Source organism: Protomyctophum bolini (genome assembly GCF_963924005.1).
Source record: "Protomyctophum bolini genome assembly, chromosome: 13".
In the NCBI taxonomy this organism is placed as follows: domain Eukaryota; kingdom Metazoa; phylum Chordata; class Actinopteri; order Myctophiformes; family Myctophidae; genus Protomyctophum; species Protomyctophum bolini.
The window spans coordinates 35,724,530-35,741,783 of NC_137874.1; the positions used below are offsets into that span (position 1 = coordinate 35,724,530).

At 42.5% G+C, this 17,254-nt stretch overlaps 3 protein-coding genes across 4 annotated transcripts in view; all 3 read right to left on the bottom strand.

The window, feature by feature from the left end:
* Positions 1–5,394: 5,394 nt before the first annotated feature.
* LOC308327645 (oligodendrocyte-myelin glycoprotein-like) lies at positions 5,395–6,780 on the bottom strand (the record flags this gene model as incomplete). Its single annotated transcript, XM_080781167.1, has 1 exon — positions 5,395–6,780. The coding sequence occupies one exon, from the start codon at positions 6,778–6,780 to the stop codon at positions 5,395–5,397; it is 1,386 nt and encodes a 461-aa protein (XP_080637293.1).
* A 2,242-nt stretch (positions 6,781–9,022) lies between these two features.
* LOC308326558 (uncharacterized protein) lies at positions 9,023–10,776 on the bottom strand. The gene is made up of 2 exons (XM_080779495.1): positions 10,647–10,776; positions 9,023–10,215 (listed from the first exon to the last, which is right to left on the bottom strand). The coding sequence occupies exon 2, from the start codon at positions 10,198–10,200 to the stop codon at positions 9,256–9,258; it is 945 nt and encodes a 314-aa protein (XP_080635621.1). The 5' UTR covers positions 10,201–10,215; positions 10,647–10,776; the 3' UTR covers positions 9,023–9,255.
* A 4,124-nt stretch (positions 10,777–14,900) lies between these two features.
* Positions 14,901–17,254, bottom strand: part of ksr1a (kinase suppressor of ras 1a) — a 39,427-nt gene continuing 37,073 nt past the window's right edge. The window contains exon 20 of one of the 2 annotated variants that reach the window (XM_080780606.1): positions 14,901–15,995. In XM_080780606.1, coding sequence (XP_080636732.1) covers positions 15,983–15,995 — 13 coding nt within the window. In that variant the 3' untranslated portion in view covers positions 14,901–15,982. Of the gene's footprint in view, positions 15,996–16,442; positions 16,584–17,254 lie in introns of those variants that run through there. The other variant, XM_080780607.1, reaches the window with a different exon arrangement.

Consider the following 17,254-nt stretch of genomic DNA (forward strand, 5'->3'; position numbering starts at 1 on the left):
GAGGGGGCGGGGCGTGGTGTCCTGTCATTGCAAAAATAGCCGACCTACAAGCTCACAGCGCGTCGCCTTCGCGACGCACTGTGAGCTTGTAGGTCGGCTATTTTGGGGGGCACGCGCCACCGTCACACGACGAAGCCTGTGTTTTCTCTTAGAGGTTTAACCGCGAGGAGAGGGCGGGGCGTCATTCTCTGTCATCTATTTATTCTAACCAATCCGATTGACGTCAATTAAACACGATATTATTTGCAAAGTTGGAAACCAGTCGTCCAATTTGTCAGTACTTTCCTGCTATTGACAACTTTGGTTGTCAACATACGTTTTGATGATAGGTCATACTGAATAACCGGACCATGTCAATTTTCCAACATTCATAGTTAAATAAAGCATTGACTGAAAGTCAGTATACATGAAAGGACTAGGAGACAGTAAATAAGGGATATATATATATATATATATATATATATATATATATATATATATAGCTGAATTTCTCCCCAAGGATCAATACATTGTAACTAATCTAACCTCATCATAATATAATATCTGTGACTGCAGTAAAGGAATTTTGTGCTTGAGTAAGAGTTGATAAATAATTCAAATAGCAGGATTAATTTGTTCATAACCCCAGACCTGTTATGTGTGAATTTAAGATGAAAAGTGAAATTCTTGACAGAAAGAAGCGTGTGTACAGTATTTATGACTTTGAATTAATATAGGCTACTTGTACATCAATTACAACACACAAACAGTTTCAGCTCATAGGGAAAACTGACTTAAAGCATACCAGTAGCCTGCCCTACAGCACCAACAAGCATTTAGCCCTGAGGACGAACGTGCGTGTGTATGTGTATGTGTGTTGTCCGTTGGAGTCAAGCACTTGTTGATGTAAGCACTTGACCCTTCCTGTGACCCCATGCAGTCAAGCTGCAGGTCAGCTGCAGGTCACATTACAGACAGACATAAGGACAGCTTTGTGCTGCAGGTCATGCTACAAACGGACATGAGCTCGACAATAAGTGATTTGAACACCTAAAGGATTTGCATGTCATTAAACTGTACATTAAACATGGACTACACTGCAAAGTAGACTAAACTGCTATTAAAGATACCCGTTTTGTTAATTTAACTGTGTTGAGATGAAGTATTTGGATAATTTGTCTCCCCCTAGTGTTTTCTTCATAATTCTGTGCTCAACCAAGTCAGGGACACTTGGTTCTCAGTTCTCACAATATGTTTTTCTTTATTTCGTCTCTATGTGTGTGTGTGTGTGTGTGTGTGTGTGTGTGTGTGTGTGTGTGTGTGTGTGTGTGTGTGTGTGTCTCCTGAATATAGGAGGGGCTAGCTTGGCAGCGCCCTTCACAAAGTGCTCCTATGAGGACATGTCTCCGCCCGATCAGGTAGGTTATTGTGGGCCAGCAATGTTCTGACCTCGCCAATCAGGAGCTAACGTGTTAGGTTTCTGGTCTAGAGGGGCGGGTCATGGCTGAGATTTGCGCACGCCCTGATTGGATCTCACCGATCTGTCGGTCAGCCCCGGCCCCTCCTCTCCCCCTAGTGCAGTGCTACGTCATAATTTGGTGTTCGAACCCGGGTTCCAACTGACCGGGTTCGAACTGGCAACCTTGTGGTTCCCACCGAGCCACTCTACCCCTGAGCCACCGCCGCCCTGGAAGATGGCTGATGAGATGTTGGCGACACTATAGGAGGCTCCAGGCACTGTGGGTTGCATCCTGGCCTGACTCCTCCTTCGTCTGACCAGAAGTGTGGAATCCTCGAGTCGCATGGAGGTTTTACCACAGTCTGTAACTTTTTGGGTTCCTCCTCATGGAAGAAGTGGTTTAGGATGCAACCCTCTCCACCCCAGGTTGCCGTCTTCGTGATCGTCACCCTTCCCATCTGTTCCTGGTTGTCATATATGGCCTTGTTCTGACATCACAATGATGTTCTGACATCTGCATAAACTCCGTATTTGGGCATGCCTGACAAAGAACTTCATATATTGGCATAATAAATCTGTAATAATTGAGTGCAGATCATATTGCCCAATAACTGTCAGACACTAGCTGTGGGAAAAAAAATGAAATCAACCAGGTGCTCAGTCGACAGTCGAAGGTACAAAACTTAAAAAGGTACAGTTGGTGCTTCAAGGATCAAGGGGACTATGGAACAAGAAAGGGGTGATCCAAGCACTACAAAAAAGTTAGGAAAAAAAGGAGGATCTAAAATCAGGGTAGCCTACTTTTAAAGTTAAAACACTCTTTTGTAGCTTGTGTTCGGATCACCCCTCTTTCTTGAACTGTCAGACACTGTTTGTGTCTGTCAGACTCTGATATGAAATAACTGCTGCTCACCATTCATTGAAATGCATGTGAATGACCACAAGAGGGCACTCAAATCCAGTGCAATGAAAGGTTTAACTTGATAGGGGTCATGTGTTCCATAGGTGCAGTGCACCCAAGCCTTGCTGCCTATAGGATACATGCATCCAGTTAAAATATGTATGTATGTATGTATGTATGTATTTGGTTAAAATGGGTATTGTTTAAAAAAAGGCAAAAGCATGCTCTGTTGCACTGGCCTAAAAGTGGGTCCTTAAAAACTGCTTCAACTTCTGAGATGTATGTATGTATGTATTTAAAAGGGGGGAGGGGGGGGGCTTGTGAAGGGCAACATGCCTATTCACTGGGGACTATGCAAGGCAGAGGCGTCCACCCCCCTGAGTCCAAGTTAGACTAGACCGCATACCTAAATGTATGTATGTATAGTATGTATGTCACTTCTAGTGATTTTTACTAGTCGACTAGTTGTTTAACTACCTATTATTTATTTTTTAAATAATATTTGTACATAACATAACATAACTATAATCTAGCTGATCTTGAGGCCTAGAAAAACGGGATTGATTGTCAGTTGTGTTCACCTGCGTATGTTTAGCTCTGTGAGTTATTAAATGTTGGTATTGTGTTCTGTTCCCGGCAGTACTTATTATTCCTAGTCCTCCTCAGTATATTCTTCGTGCTCCTAGTGTGTTCCTGGGTCCTCATCTGACAGTGACACAAACTGTGACAGATTCAGCTATTTTTCAAGCATAATGGGAACACTCAGACCCCTCTGAAGTGAAGTGAACAATACGCAGCCCGATCTGAATAGGCCCACAGTTCGCTTCTAGTCTGCGCTGTGGTTCACTTTGGCCTATTTCACTTTGCCCTTGGCCATTGTATTTTGCCCACTAGGCTTGCCAAAGACATGGCATGTGCCAGCTGTCAATCGTAAAAATGAACTATAGTAGGCCTTGAACAAAAAGAAGGACTGCACCTCATCACATTCACAACTGTAGTTGTAGTAAAATCAAGTCCTATTTCAAATGAACTGACAATGTGATAGCTTGGTCACCTTCTTGGTCTTAGCAGAGCAGCAAAGTGGCTGCGCCTGTCAGCCAACTGGCAGCTGACTCCACAGCGCTTTAAAATTCTTCTGCACATTAAAAAAGGTTTACACACTATCGCAAGTCTTTACTTGAAAATGTCCTTCAAATTTGAAGTTAATCCTGGAAGTATTGAGTTTGATAAACCTGTAATCAAAAGGACCATCTTTGGTGATTGGCTTATAATGAAACAAAATTGTGCTTGGCACACGTTTGCACTTGGGAAAGCCATCCCTAGAAGACTAATTAAAAAGGACTTATGTGAGGCTCTCCATTCTATTAGTTGGAGAGATTTTACCCTTATTTTATTAACTCCTGCAGTTTTCAAATTACATACTGTACTATCTTAAAATGCTTGCTGCTTTGACTCAGATCCATAAAGTGATGGATAAGGGGTTTGGAGCAGTGAAGGTCAGAGTGAGACATGATACTTAAATCATGTCACTGTTGGGCAGAAACTTCAAATATGTTTTTTTTTTTCTTCCATTTTCTTCCATAAATTAATGCCCAAATTTGCCATGCTACATTGTCACAAAAGTATGCAATGCATCGTGAGCTTATATATCTGCTATTTTTTACCTGAAAGTGGTTAAGTAAGTATTAACAAGAGCTTGTGACTAAATAACTACATTGGATTCATTGGAAGACAGTTAATTTTTTCCTTTTCCAAAAGGTATAACCATTTTGGACATACAGTATGAGGTTTCTGCCCGACAGCAACGATCAACAAATATTTGATATTCAATATCGTATGAATTAGTTTCCAAAATGTCTATTGTGATTGTAATTGAGGTTTGTATGGGGTCAACTGGCACATAACGGTAAAATGATTAGACTAGTGTTTCCACTGTCATTTAATTGTGTAATCTGTAAACCCCTTTCAAATGCGGACGCTTAAGGACCAAACTATGTATAATAATGGTACTGGGCAAAGTAACAACAGGATGCCGTCTCAGATGCTAGTGGTTCTCACCAGTCACCACATGATTTGATCAATCCAGAGATGGAAAATAGCAGTAGAGTGAGAGAGGAAATACAAATAATCTACCTCATTTGACTCGCGTTTGACCCAAAGAAACATCCACAGCTCTTTCCAGCACCATTTTCATACAGAAGCAACAACATGGGAAAGACTTTACTATTGGTGTGAAACTGTGAATGGTTGAAATGTTTTTGTTATTTTATGCTCAACAAAAGAAAACCACTATACTGTGTAGACTATGTCTCCAAGTTTCATTTAATGAGTTTCTTGACAAGAGAAAACAAAATCTGTAATTTAACACTGCCTATATTCTTGTTTGATAGCAGGTGAGCATTTTTAATGTTGGTGACTTTAATATACCATGCAGATAATCATTAGACTAATTGAGGATCCCTTGTTTGAGAAGTGATCCAACTAGAAGACGTCAGTACTGATGGGATTTGGAATTGTCTCTGCGCAGTTAAGCCTATTTATGAGCAAATTTGAAACACAATGTCAAAAGTCATGCAACCTATCAAGTAAATCACAGGAAACAGCACTATACATCAGTGAAGTTGAGTATAGCATCTCAGAGTGCTCAATTTGTCAGCCCTTATCACAGTTAGGCTATACCTGCAGATAGTCACATGTTGTTCTACTTGGTTTCCTAATAAATGGGCCACTGAACATAATGGTATACATTCCGTTGTGGTGGTCCTATTTATTGCATATTAGCCCTTTACTCAAGGGCAGTCGACTGAAGGTCTGTGTTAGGATAACTGTCATTGTTTTCTGGTGTATATAGAAATGTATTCTTACTGTCAAGATGAAGATATGATAGACTATAGTTATGTTTGTTTTAACTATTCACATTATCGGAAATACAGTACTGGTCATGGTTGACGAACACAGAACCTCCGTATATCAACAGTCTTGCGTTCACACTTGTGCTTTCACTTAACTTTCAGGCTTGGTTAGTGCCAAGCGTCAATGTACACTAATGTATCTTTTACAGGACTTGTTGCAGAGCCAGACACAGGAACCAAAGGTTCTCAGTTAAATACAGTACAGATAAGTTAATGACAGCTGGGCTGGAATTATGAGCATCACTGGGAAAGGATTGGTTGGGCCTCCGAACGCTTCTCGTGCGGAGAGTGGTTGTTCTCTTTGTGCTGAGAGGGGCTGTGGCTTGACTTGTGGCAGTAGTGGCAGTGCTGGAGGTTGTGTCAGCAGTGGAGGAGGTGTCAGTGGTCAGTGGTTTGACTGTGATGAAGGTTAAGAACACAGGGTCAATGCTAGATGGGCTGACAGCAGTGGACAGGTCTCTGTCATCGGTGCTTCGGGGCAGGGTGGAGTAGCTGAGGGGGGTGGATGTGGATGGGTGGTGTTGTGTATTTGAACTCTCCCTGATGACGTGATGTGTGCTCAGCCTGGGCGACCCAGACATATACCACCAGAACGTGGGGTCGGTGTCTGGGGGTGCAGAGCTCAGGTCCTGAGCATTGGCTGCCAGGGGAGGGAGGTTGTAGGAAGCAAAGTGCCAACCTCCAGTCCTGCCAGAGCGTGTCTCTCCACAGACGGGCTTAGTGTGGCAGGGGCAGCCCAGTACGCGGGCTTGAGTATGATGGATCCAGTAGAGCAAGTCGGTCATGTTGGCATGCAGGTGACAGGCCCAGGGGTTGTCCCCCAAGGTGATGACTCTAAGCCCGGTCAGTTTGTGGAATGCTCCGAGCGGCAGTGTGGAAAAGCGGTTTGCATGTAAATAGAAGTGACTGAGCTGGGGTAGCCGCTCTAGAGAGCCCGGAAGCACCTGCACTAGGGTGTTATGGGACAGGTCCACCATATCCAGGTACATGGGCATGTTGGTGGGCACAGTCCAAAAGGTGTTGTGGCTGAGGTCGAGCACACGCAGCTTGATCAGAGTGTTGTTGATGAAGACAGCCCGCTCCAATTTGTTGTTGGACAGGTCCAGGATACGCAGGTTCCACTGGTAGGCAGTGTCGTTCTTGTCCAGCACCTGGATGCGGTTGCCGGCGGCGTGTAGCTGCCACAGGGAGCGGGGCAGGCCAGTTGGTACATGGCCCAGCCGATTGTGAGACAAATCAAGCTTGCGGAGGTGGGCGTAAACCGAGAGCTGTCCATCAAGGTTGTGCAGGCGATTGTGGGACAAGTTGAGGGAGCGGAGGTTGTGCAGTAAGCCATCAGGGAGCTGTTTTAGACCTTTCCAAGAGCAGTCCACCTCCCTGTCGCCGGGGCTACAGGAGCAAACGGAGGGGCATGGCACCGTGACATGCGCACCCAGCAGCAGTAAGACAAGCAGTCCCAGGAGGACCTCTGTAGTGGAGTGCTTCAGGAACACGTGTCTGCTAGCAGAAAATATAAAGACCAAGGACATATTAGAAATGTGGTTTTAATTAGTTTACATTGTATCAACATTGGACAGTGTGATTGTCCATGTACAGTATATATTGCATGCATTTTTGACAAGTACATCTGCCTATACCTGAAATTCATCCTCTGCTAACTATTGGGAGCAGTGGGCAACTATATTTAACAGCACCTGGGGAGCAGTTAGGGGTTAAATGCTCAGGGACACGTTAACACATATGACTGGGCAAGCTGAGGGTCGAATTGGCAACCTTCAGAATCCCAGATGGCTTCTCTACCCACTCAACTATGGCTGTCCTGCCTGCCCATATGTGAAGGATAAAAGAGAAATGGGTGCATTTTCAGGGGTGTCTAATCTACAGACTACAGCAGTGGCTGACATACTGCAGAGAGCTGTGCTGAATGAAACACACACACACACACACACACACACACACACACACACACACACACACACACACACACACACACACACACACACACACACACACAGACACATCACATGCATCAATGCATTGTGTGGTAATACAAACACAATATCTGCATATGCCACATTTAGGTAGCATCATGTACAATTCATTATGCAGGCAAGTGCACAGTAGAGAGGTGACGTTGCCTTGCAGTCACATAACTTTTTACATTATTTGTGTGAGACAAAATATTGCATTCTATTCTATCATCATCACCAGACAATTCCCTGCGGTGGTTATTCCCCTGCGCAAAGAATGCTCGATTGCCACTGGTTGTCAGTGTGGTCCTACTCGCCTAGTAACAGGGGGACAACGCTCAATAAAAGAGTTTCCTTAATGACTTTAGGGATGCCGGAGCACATTTGCAGGTTCCAATAAGGCAAGACAAGACAAAAGCCAAGTCTCTTACAGCAATGAAATTGCATTCTGCAAGCTAGATCGCTGTGGACTGAGTATATTCTATAGCTAAAGGGCTGCTTTGTTTTAGTTTCATTTAGCACATACCTTTTCATCTTTTCATTCCAGTCACTCTTCTCTTGTCCTCCTATTTGCTGTTCAGCTCCGGTTCCCACTCTCCTTTTGTCTCTTTCTGAAGCTCTGGAGCTGCTGCCGTGCTACTGAAGGTGCATTTTCCTCTCTCGCAAAAGGAATTTAACCCGCTCTATCAATTTGTAATCTTCAGCTTTTTTTCCCTTTCTGCTGTGCTATTGTATTGTATGGCTCAGCATTTGATAATGGACATGGCTAATATGAAGCTGGAGCAGACACTGCAGACTCTGGACTCTCACTACTGTGCAGTGTGCAGGGGTGGTGTAAGGATATGTGTGTCTGTGTGTGCGTGTGCGTGTGCGTGTGTGTGTGTGTGTGTGTGTGTGCGTGCGTGTGCGTGTGCGTGCGGTGTGTGTGTGATGGGATAGGCAAAGTAAGCGGGGGAGGCAGAATGATGCAGTGCTGAGTGGAGAGGTCCCTGTGCTACTGATGAGGAAAGGGGGAAACTGCCACACATTAATCCTGCAGGTTTACAAGCATTACAGAGGAGGGTTCTCACTTGTCATTTTCAAACGTATACCATAACCATACAGTACATGTTGTAGTTTTTGCTCCTTACATTGTTGGTACTCTGTGTGTTGTTCTAGGTATACGTTTCTGCAAACCCCCCATCATCTGAAATCGTTTCAAAGTTGAGATTGAGAATTGCCACGTGTGAGAGGAGATAAGCAATGTCTTTCAATCTCGGGCTCCGATATTAAAGAGATGTTGAACGTGGTACAACCTATAGGGTTGTACAGTACAGCTACCTGGCCATCTTCTATGCTCTTCTGTGCTCTGTATAGCCAAGTCCAACATTGTTTTAAATTACCACAGGTGATGAGGATGATGTCAACTGCATGACTCATATGAACATGCAGATGAAAGGTATATATTTATCACCATATAAATGAATAAATGCCCCAGAAGCATAGGAGTGATGTACAAACAGGTTTTCATCAGCTAGACAAAAGGTATCCTTCCTCCAAGTAGTACTGCTTGTCAAAATGTGAATTGCAGACTTGAAAAGAAAAGAATCCAAGGCACTCCGTCTTTGGTGAAAAATTAAATAGTTTATTTGATGATGAGCAAGGCAAATAAATAACAGGTTTTCATCAGCCTTTTCACATTTGGCCCAACTGCTTAAAAGAAAGCGAGCTTTCTTTCAGAAGCAGCAGGCCAGGCAGACATTCTCTGCTTACCAATGACCACATTCACTGATATATTCACGCACATATACTCACGATCCATGCTCACACACATGCACTAAGGTTTGAAGATCCAATAAAAACTACTGAGTTAGGTCTGTTTTCATGTGTAAACAAAAAAATCAGAAACATGTGACATGACATTTACAAATTAGAGGAAACAATATATTCATCTCTAACAAATGCTAACTTTGTTACAGGTTTAGTGGCACTGTAATAAAAAGCAGCAGCAGGGGTGGATTGGGTAAAAGGTTGTCAATGCAAAAGATTGTGGCTTTACACCTCCACTACAGCTGCACTTGTTTCATTTTCAGAATGAGATGATACTACAGTGTCAGTTGTAGCAGTAGGAGGGTGAGCAGCATCCACAGTCTTCTTGGAGGAGGATGAATTCCCAGCGCCAGATGTCTGCTGCTCCATTCCACCTGCTGCCGGAGCCCCATCAGGCGTGGCTGCTGCCTTCTTCTTGTTCCTCGCTGCCTCCAACTCTTGTATGACCTGCACGTCTAATTTCCCCGTCTCCGGCTCCTTAGCCGTGCTGCCACTCTTCACCTGCTCTTGGCTGAGCGGGCTCATCAGCACACCCGTCTCTACGCCCCCCGTCTCGGATCGGCGACGGTTCCTCTGGGCAGTGCCCATCCAGTAGTCAGAGTTGCTGATCAGGTCAGCGTCGCTTCCTTGGTCATGTCTCCTCACCTGACACAACTTCCAGGCCAAGAGCACCGTGGTGAGCAGCAGAATAGTACAGGCTAAAATGAGACCACCAGTCACCATCACCATTATGAGGCCCGTCCTCCTGGCAAACAGGCAGTCATCTGCAGGCCTGCTGGGGGCAGGCTGAGTGTTGGCCGAAGGCAGTGCACTGCTGCTGGCGTGAGACAGAGGAGTGGTTGTCGATGTGTCAGTGTGCGGAATGCCGCTCGGTACTTCAGACGTGTCTCTAATGGGCTCATTAGAAGTAGCTGACGTTGCTAGTTCAGAAATCGGAATAGTGGATAATACCGTTGACTCATCTCGTTGCGCAACAGTAGGTTGGACACTGTTTACTGTCATGGACACAGACACATCATCTGACGATGACCCATCGCCAGGATCCAGACTGGCATGCTCATCAGTGGTAAAGGCAGTGGTAGAAGTTGCCACAGTAGGTTGAGTTCCGGATAATGCAGTTCCCATGAATTCAATCCAGCACAGAAGCAGGAGGATGTTATAGGCTTTCATGTTGGTACCTTTTACCTAAGAAGAGAAAGAAAACAAGACACATTTGATGAATCTGAATCTTTTAAAAAGCGTGTCTAAAAACAACTTCCTGTTATGTGCTCTGTTAAATCCCACGGGGGTTTCATTGTTTGAATCACTTCTCACACAATCATATAAGATTACCTCCAATAATATATTCCATCTCTTTAAAAGTACTTAAATGGAATGGATGGCACTAAGTTGTTGAATACTATGATAATGATGCTTTAAGTTACAGTATATGTAAAAGACATATTACTGTATGTATTGTAGCATATACTGTATGTGTGTGCATATTACACACACACACACACACACACACACCACACACCACACGAGAGATGGCGAGATCAGCACCACACACCACACACACACCACACACACACTAGTCTAGATATATAATATATTTTAAAAAGAAAATCACTTACACTGCTTATGACTTTAGTATGGATCCAACAATGTCGTCTTTTTGAACGAAGATGAACGAAGAATCAGCCGGAACAGTGTGACGGAGATACAACACATCAGGCAGTTTGGAGTTGTGACTGCAGATCAAGTAGCCCTTATACTTACACGTATAGTTCCTGTTCCTTTTCACACTTCCTTCTTTGGCTTTTATAAACCAAAAATAAATGTGGTGTAGCCGTTGGGTTACGCAGGCAGCTGTTACTTACAGTATGTACTCTACAACAGGCACAGTAAATAGCTGACAGTGTAAGAATGGGATATCTGTTAATATATATATATATATAACTGTTAATTTGAGTGTAAAAGTTGAAGATCATAATAATAAACCTTTATTTATATAGCACCTTTCGAAACAATGTTACAAAGTGCTTCACAAAGAATAAAAATATTATGTTGTTATGTTGTTTGGAATATCTGTGATTGTGCTTTGGCAACACTTGTAAAACGTCATGCCAATAAAGCCTGTTGAATTGAAATTGAATTGAATAAAAATAAAAACAATGCACAGTACACGAGTCAAATGTGTTTTAGAACAATAAAATATCATATATACAAACTCAAAGTGGACAGTGTGTTACTTCGTACTGCTCTGCAAGCTTGTACATCTGATATTTATTAGAACTATTGTGGAAAATATTCACTATTGGTACAAAGCATTTTCAGATCCATATGGATATTATTATTGAGCAGCGCTCCTATGCACAGCTTTGTGTGTATGTCCGTATGAGCACGGAACAAGCTCAGCTGATTGGCTGAGCACAGAATGTGACGTATGACTGATGACACTTCACATGAATGTGATTTTATAAAAAATATAGGCTAAACCTAAAGTATCACGTATCAGTAAAATGGGCATTGCCCCCCCACCCCTTACAACATTACCCATTGTACCCATCATCTGTGTCCCTTTTATGCCCGTATATGGAGATTTCTGTATCTGTCTGTCTGCGTAACGTTTATGCCCATATACGGAGTTCCTTATCAGGTATGCTCCATATATGGAGTCCAGGTCAGTCTATATGCAGAGTCTTCGTGAAATCAAAGTATTACATATACAGTATAGGGATTTCAACAACATTGTTTTACCTACCGACTTCCCGCTTAGCGCATCTCTCCCTCAGGTTCTATTATGAAGTCGACCGGGTCTCATATGTGGGCATGATGACCATAGACCTATGTGCATATCGGTCGGATCGGCGGTTCTGGACAACCGGGTCTAAATTGTGCCTATATGGACATTGGACAAATCATAGGTTATTATCGACTTGACACAGAGGACTCCCTCGAGTCCTCCACGATACGTGCACACACAGGACGGATTTATAGTAGACTTTATGAACAGCCTAAGGTTAACATGGATCAATATGAACAGTGAATGAAGTGAGCACTATACTACAGACTGAGACATTAACAGCAGTTACCCTGAGCAGCCCTGATTATTTGTGTACCTCCCAGTAGTCCATGAGTAACAGAGAGAGAGAGAGTGAGTGAGCAGCCAGTCATTGATTCAAGGGCAGAACAGAATGTAATGGCTACTGACAGGAGGGAGCGACCATGTGGGTCTCCCATAAGGAGCCAGCAGTGGTTACAGATGACGATTTTGCCTGATGAAGACCTTGTAGGTCGAAACGTTGCAATTTGTTGCCCCTAAATAAAGTAAGTCTCGGAGCTCTAGAAACGAGTGTGCGGATGTTCTCTCTCTTCTTTTACAGATGAAGATCACACACACACACACACACACACACACACACACACACACCATTTAACATTGTGTACTATTTGGAGGGGAAATTTGGATTTGAAGGACACGAGATGTTTTCATTTCATTTTCTCAAAGGATCGCCCACCAATGTGTACCTGCTCCCAGTTAACACCCACATTAAGAGAGTATTGCTCATTTCATTGCCCTGTCCTTGATGATCTTCTGCACTTGTAATTTTGGATAAAGGCCTCTCTCTCTCTCTCTCGCTCTCTCTCTCTCAAAAGATAACCTACACAGGAAGTGACAAAGGGTCTAAAAAAAGAAATGACCCAGGAAGTCATTTTGGTTTCTCATGACAATCCTATTCTAGGTAACATAATGGTGCTTGTGAAAGTGTGTGTGTGTGTGTGTGTGTGTGTGTGTGTGTGTGTGTGTGTGTGTGTGTGTGATGTCCTCACCCCTTTCGTTCTTTCGGTTTAAGTACCTGAGGCATTACTGCCTCATTTCCCATGATGCCACTGGAGACTGGATCCATTAAAGCTGAACTGATTGCTGACACAGTTGTGGCAGTGCTTTCTACCTCTCTCTCTCTCTACCTCTCTCTCTCTCTCTCTCTCTCTCTCTCTGCAGTAATATGCTCAGTGTCAATTTAACCTTGACTGTACAATTGGACCCCATATTACCATTGGTACATTCTCTGAGTTACAAATGGATAAATTAATGCTGAGGCTTTTACTGTGTGTCTAACTAAAGGTGAGACGATTTATCAAATAACTTGCATGTATTGCTACTAGTATTTCTAGACCTCAGATACTGTAAATATATAAAAATATACATTTTTGATTTTTATGACCTGGTATTAACAGCCAGTACTTTGGTGATGGTGCTAGCATACAGTATAACATACTGTATGCTATACTATATTATAGTAGTGACATAGTATGAATTTATTGTAGGTTACTGGGACATAATACTGTTTGAGTGCACCATTATGGCAATGACACATATTAATTGAATTGACTCTTTTGATGTATTTACACAGGGGAAAAAAACATTGCCACCTCCTTTCCTTTGATGTCCTTTGCCATGCAGGTTCCTGAAAGAGAGCGAGAAAGAGCATTTTGTGACTTACTGTTCAGCGCAACAGCCCTCTTCAGATGGTGATCATGTGATCTAGTACCAGCTGCATTTTGGTCAGAGTACAGTCCGTACACCCCCAGGAAACAAGCTCCTTTCTTCTCTGTGGGACAAACATCAGCATGCACAATCAATTCAGCTTTCGTGCAGTCAAACGGTCAAAGCCACACTTCAAATATAACGTTGTCAGCGATTCTTATGATTATTCCAGGGGCTTTCTGGACAAAATAGACGCACACATGCAGGTGCCTCAACACAAAGGTGAATAGGCCTACAAGCTTCACAGTTCTGAAACAGAACTAATAAGCTATGTTTTTGGGTCTAAATAACAAACATAATTTACTTGGCTCACATTTCTTTTGGGCTTAACTTGGGAAATAAATCACCTGGAGTAATAATGCCTAGGAACCTAGGAAACGGTTGTGTCACTGGCCAGTAGAGAGCAGTATTTAGTCAAGTACCCAATAATGTATCTCACCTTTACGAATACTGTGCTGCCCATGTCCTGCAATACTGCTCATCTCAATTTCCTCAGCATCTTTCCATTCACTACAAGGGGAATGAATCATTTTTTTTTTTAATATTTATAGATATTTAAACTCAATATATATTATATTTAATAATGTGGGAGTGGTAGAGTGCACGAGTGAGGGGAGAATCGGAGCAGGAGATCAGCCGGGGGTTCGGAGCAGCAGCAGCGGTATTGCAGTACCGCACTATTGTGATGGAAAGAGAGATGAGCCAGAAGGCAAAGCTCTAGTCTCGATATACAGAGCAATCTTCGTTCCTACTCTCACCTATGGTCGTGAAGTGTGGGTCATGACCGAAAGAATAAGATTGTGAATACAAGCAGCCCAAATGAGTTTTCTGAGACGGGTGGCCGAGCTCTCCCGATGAGAAGTGACTAAGTGAGAAATGTCTGGAAATCTCTGTTGGAACCCCCGCGACCCGATTCTGGATAAGCGGTTGAAGATGATTAGATGGTTAGAGTGCGCCCATAAGTCCTGTTCCTAACAAGTATGGGTGCACTCAGAGCAAGGACTTCACGGGACAATGGGGGGGGGGGGAGGGGAGGGTAAAAAATAGTCAATAGTAGTAAACAAGAGTCAATCATTTTCTGAATCTAGCCAACATCATGTCATGTAGTGTCTTGTACAGTACAAGAGGACTCAAAGTTTATTCACAATAAAGCAACATGATCAATGGAAGAAGCATACTGTACATACCTGAATCTGCTCCTTCATGGCTGTTCTTTATGAATCTCCACATTCAACGTCAACTCTAAAATCATAAGTGACAAATTCTACACCAACCCCAACATAACATGACAAGCTTCTTTTTATTTTCTTTCATGGATGAAAACATAAACTGCGTGTACAGAATGGTACTCACATGCAATACAAAAATATGGATTTTTACATAACATAAAAAACATGTATTGGCCCATTTAAAAAATGTGCAGTCTTTATACAGGATTTTGTACATGAAAAAAATATAAATATATATATACTGTATATATATTATATATACACATCTGTAATAGGGATAGCAGTACCTATTCAAAAATGTCATGATGTATAATACATATAAAATGTTTGTACAAATATGAAAGAAAGTTTGGCTGTACATTAAATAATGTATTTACACTACATACCGTTATATTTGCAACACAACATTTACAGCAATGTTTCACAAAATCAACCCCACATTAGTCCAACACAGTACACTCACTCGCACGCACATGCACGCACACACAAACACATAAATACAAGCACACTAACTGAAGCCAGCAATCACAAACATGTATACACACAAGCACGCACAAGAGGTAATGTTTTAGGAAGATACAATTTTGCGCCAGTCTTTTTGTGCATTTAAATGAAATTATTCAACTTTTTGAGAGGAGGATCTTTCTAAAGAATTTGTATTACTATAAGGTGCACTTTGACATGTAAATGGATGGATGCCTTTAACGTTAACATTATCAAGAAGTCTTCGATCATAATTCATAAATAACCAAAATAATTTAATTCCCATTGGATTGTGATAGAAGCAAACATTGTGCCAAGACCAAGAGTCAAATGGAATGCTAGAATATTCATTCAGATTCTGTATCCAATCATTCATGTGTGATTTTACTCGGATTCTACTCAAACAAGACAGGATACACATCCACATATCAAGCAGTCCAAACCTCAGAAACACTGCTGAATTAAGTCCTCAATAATTAAAAACAAACAAAAACACAATAAACATGATTATCAAACCGAAAAAAGTTAACCCAAAAAGTGACAATTTGCTATTGTACTTTTTTCTCCCTTTTTTCCCCTCCTGTAGACAAAGTGCATATTGTATCCAGGCAGACATGGGTAGCGAGGTGACCGTCTCAGCGCATGCCATCATACAACCATAAGAGAAGTGATGGGGAGGAGTCGGAAGGCAGCTGGAGGAGGAACATCAATCAAGCGGCCTGTCGAAACGTGTGTCAAGACAAGGGAAGATGTGAGAGTGTGTGTGTGTGTGTGTGTGTGTGTGTGTGTGTGTGTGTGTGTGTGTGTGTGTGTGTGTGTTTCATGTAGTCAGAGGCCCCAGCAGGAATAACGACAGCAGTACAGAAAGGTGGTGGTGGTGGTGGGTGAGTTCAGGCCAAGGAAGGACAGGGCAGCCATCATCAGCAGGCAGAGACCACAGCATACCAGTCAGTCTCAGCAGACACCAAAAGCCAGTTATTCACAAGTCTCAAAAGTCCAGAAGGATAACACAACAAAAAGGCAAGTAGATCTTAGACAAAGTGTGAAGGAGAGCAAAGGGTAGAGGGGAGAGAGAGGGGGTCAGCGGTGTGTTCCCTCCTCCTCAGCCCCCACCCGTCCTCTCTTCCATACGAGAAGACGCACTGTTAGACATGGAAGAACAGACTGCAGATTAGTGGAAGAAGTGTCTAGTTCAGGCAGAGGCAACGCTTTGATCAATCCCTCTAAGAGTTAAGGATTTCAGGAGCATGCAAGGCAGACCCAGGCTTTGTTTTGCATTGCTTATGTTTCAGAGCGACTGCTACAACCTAGATTAGATGAAGAGAGAAAGGAAAGAGAGAAAGAACAAAAGGAAAACAGACATAAGACGGTTAGTGAAAAGAAAGGTCAGCTCACACAAAGAAAGGTTTGAAAAGAAGTAAATTGCAGTACTATGTGTAGATACACAAGAACCTTCAACATGGGATTAATGATGTACTTGATTGACTAAAGAAATTCTTAGTCAACTAAAAGCCAAAGCTTTTGATGACGAATTCATTTGATTGGTGACTGACAAATCTGTAAAAAAATGCAATGCAATTATATGCAATCATGCATATAATAATAAAACAATAATAAAACAAACAAAATGACAACAAAGAATAAAATAAGTTACTTGACAAATCTTGATTGACTAAGCACCAAAAACTACCAAACCAAACCAACTAATTGTCTGAGTGGGAAGTTGCTGCACTATCATCAGCACCAGTAATAAGGCCTCCTAAGGCCCACTTTGTAGTAGCTGACTCAGCTAATATGCCTCCTAAGCTCCGTTATAATGGCACTGCACACTTCATGATTTCATGCATTGACTGAAATCAGTTGGCAACGGAGGATCAATTTGTAAGTACCTCACTAGCTCACGAGTTTCACTGAAAGGCAAAGAGGACAGAAAGCGCAAATCACAAAGAGGACAGATGCAAAGGTATGTGTTAATAAA

What these genes read in the sequence shown, in the direction of transcription:
- LOC308326558 (XM_080779495.1), bottom strand. Translation starts at nt 10,200, where the DNA reads ATGAAAGCCTATAACATCCTCCTGCTTCTGTGCTGGATTGAATTCATG.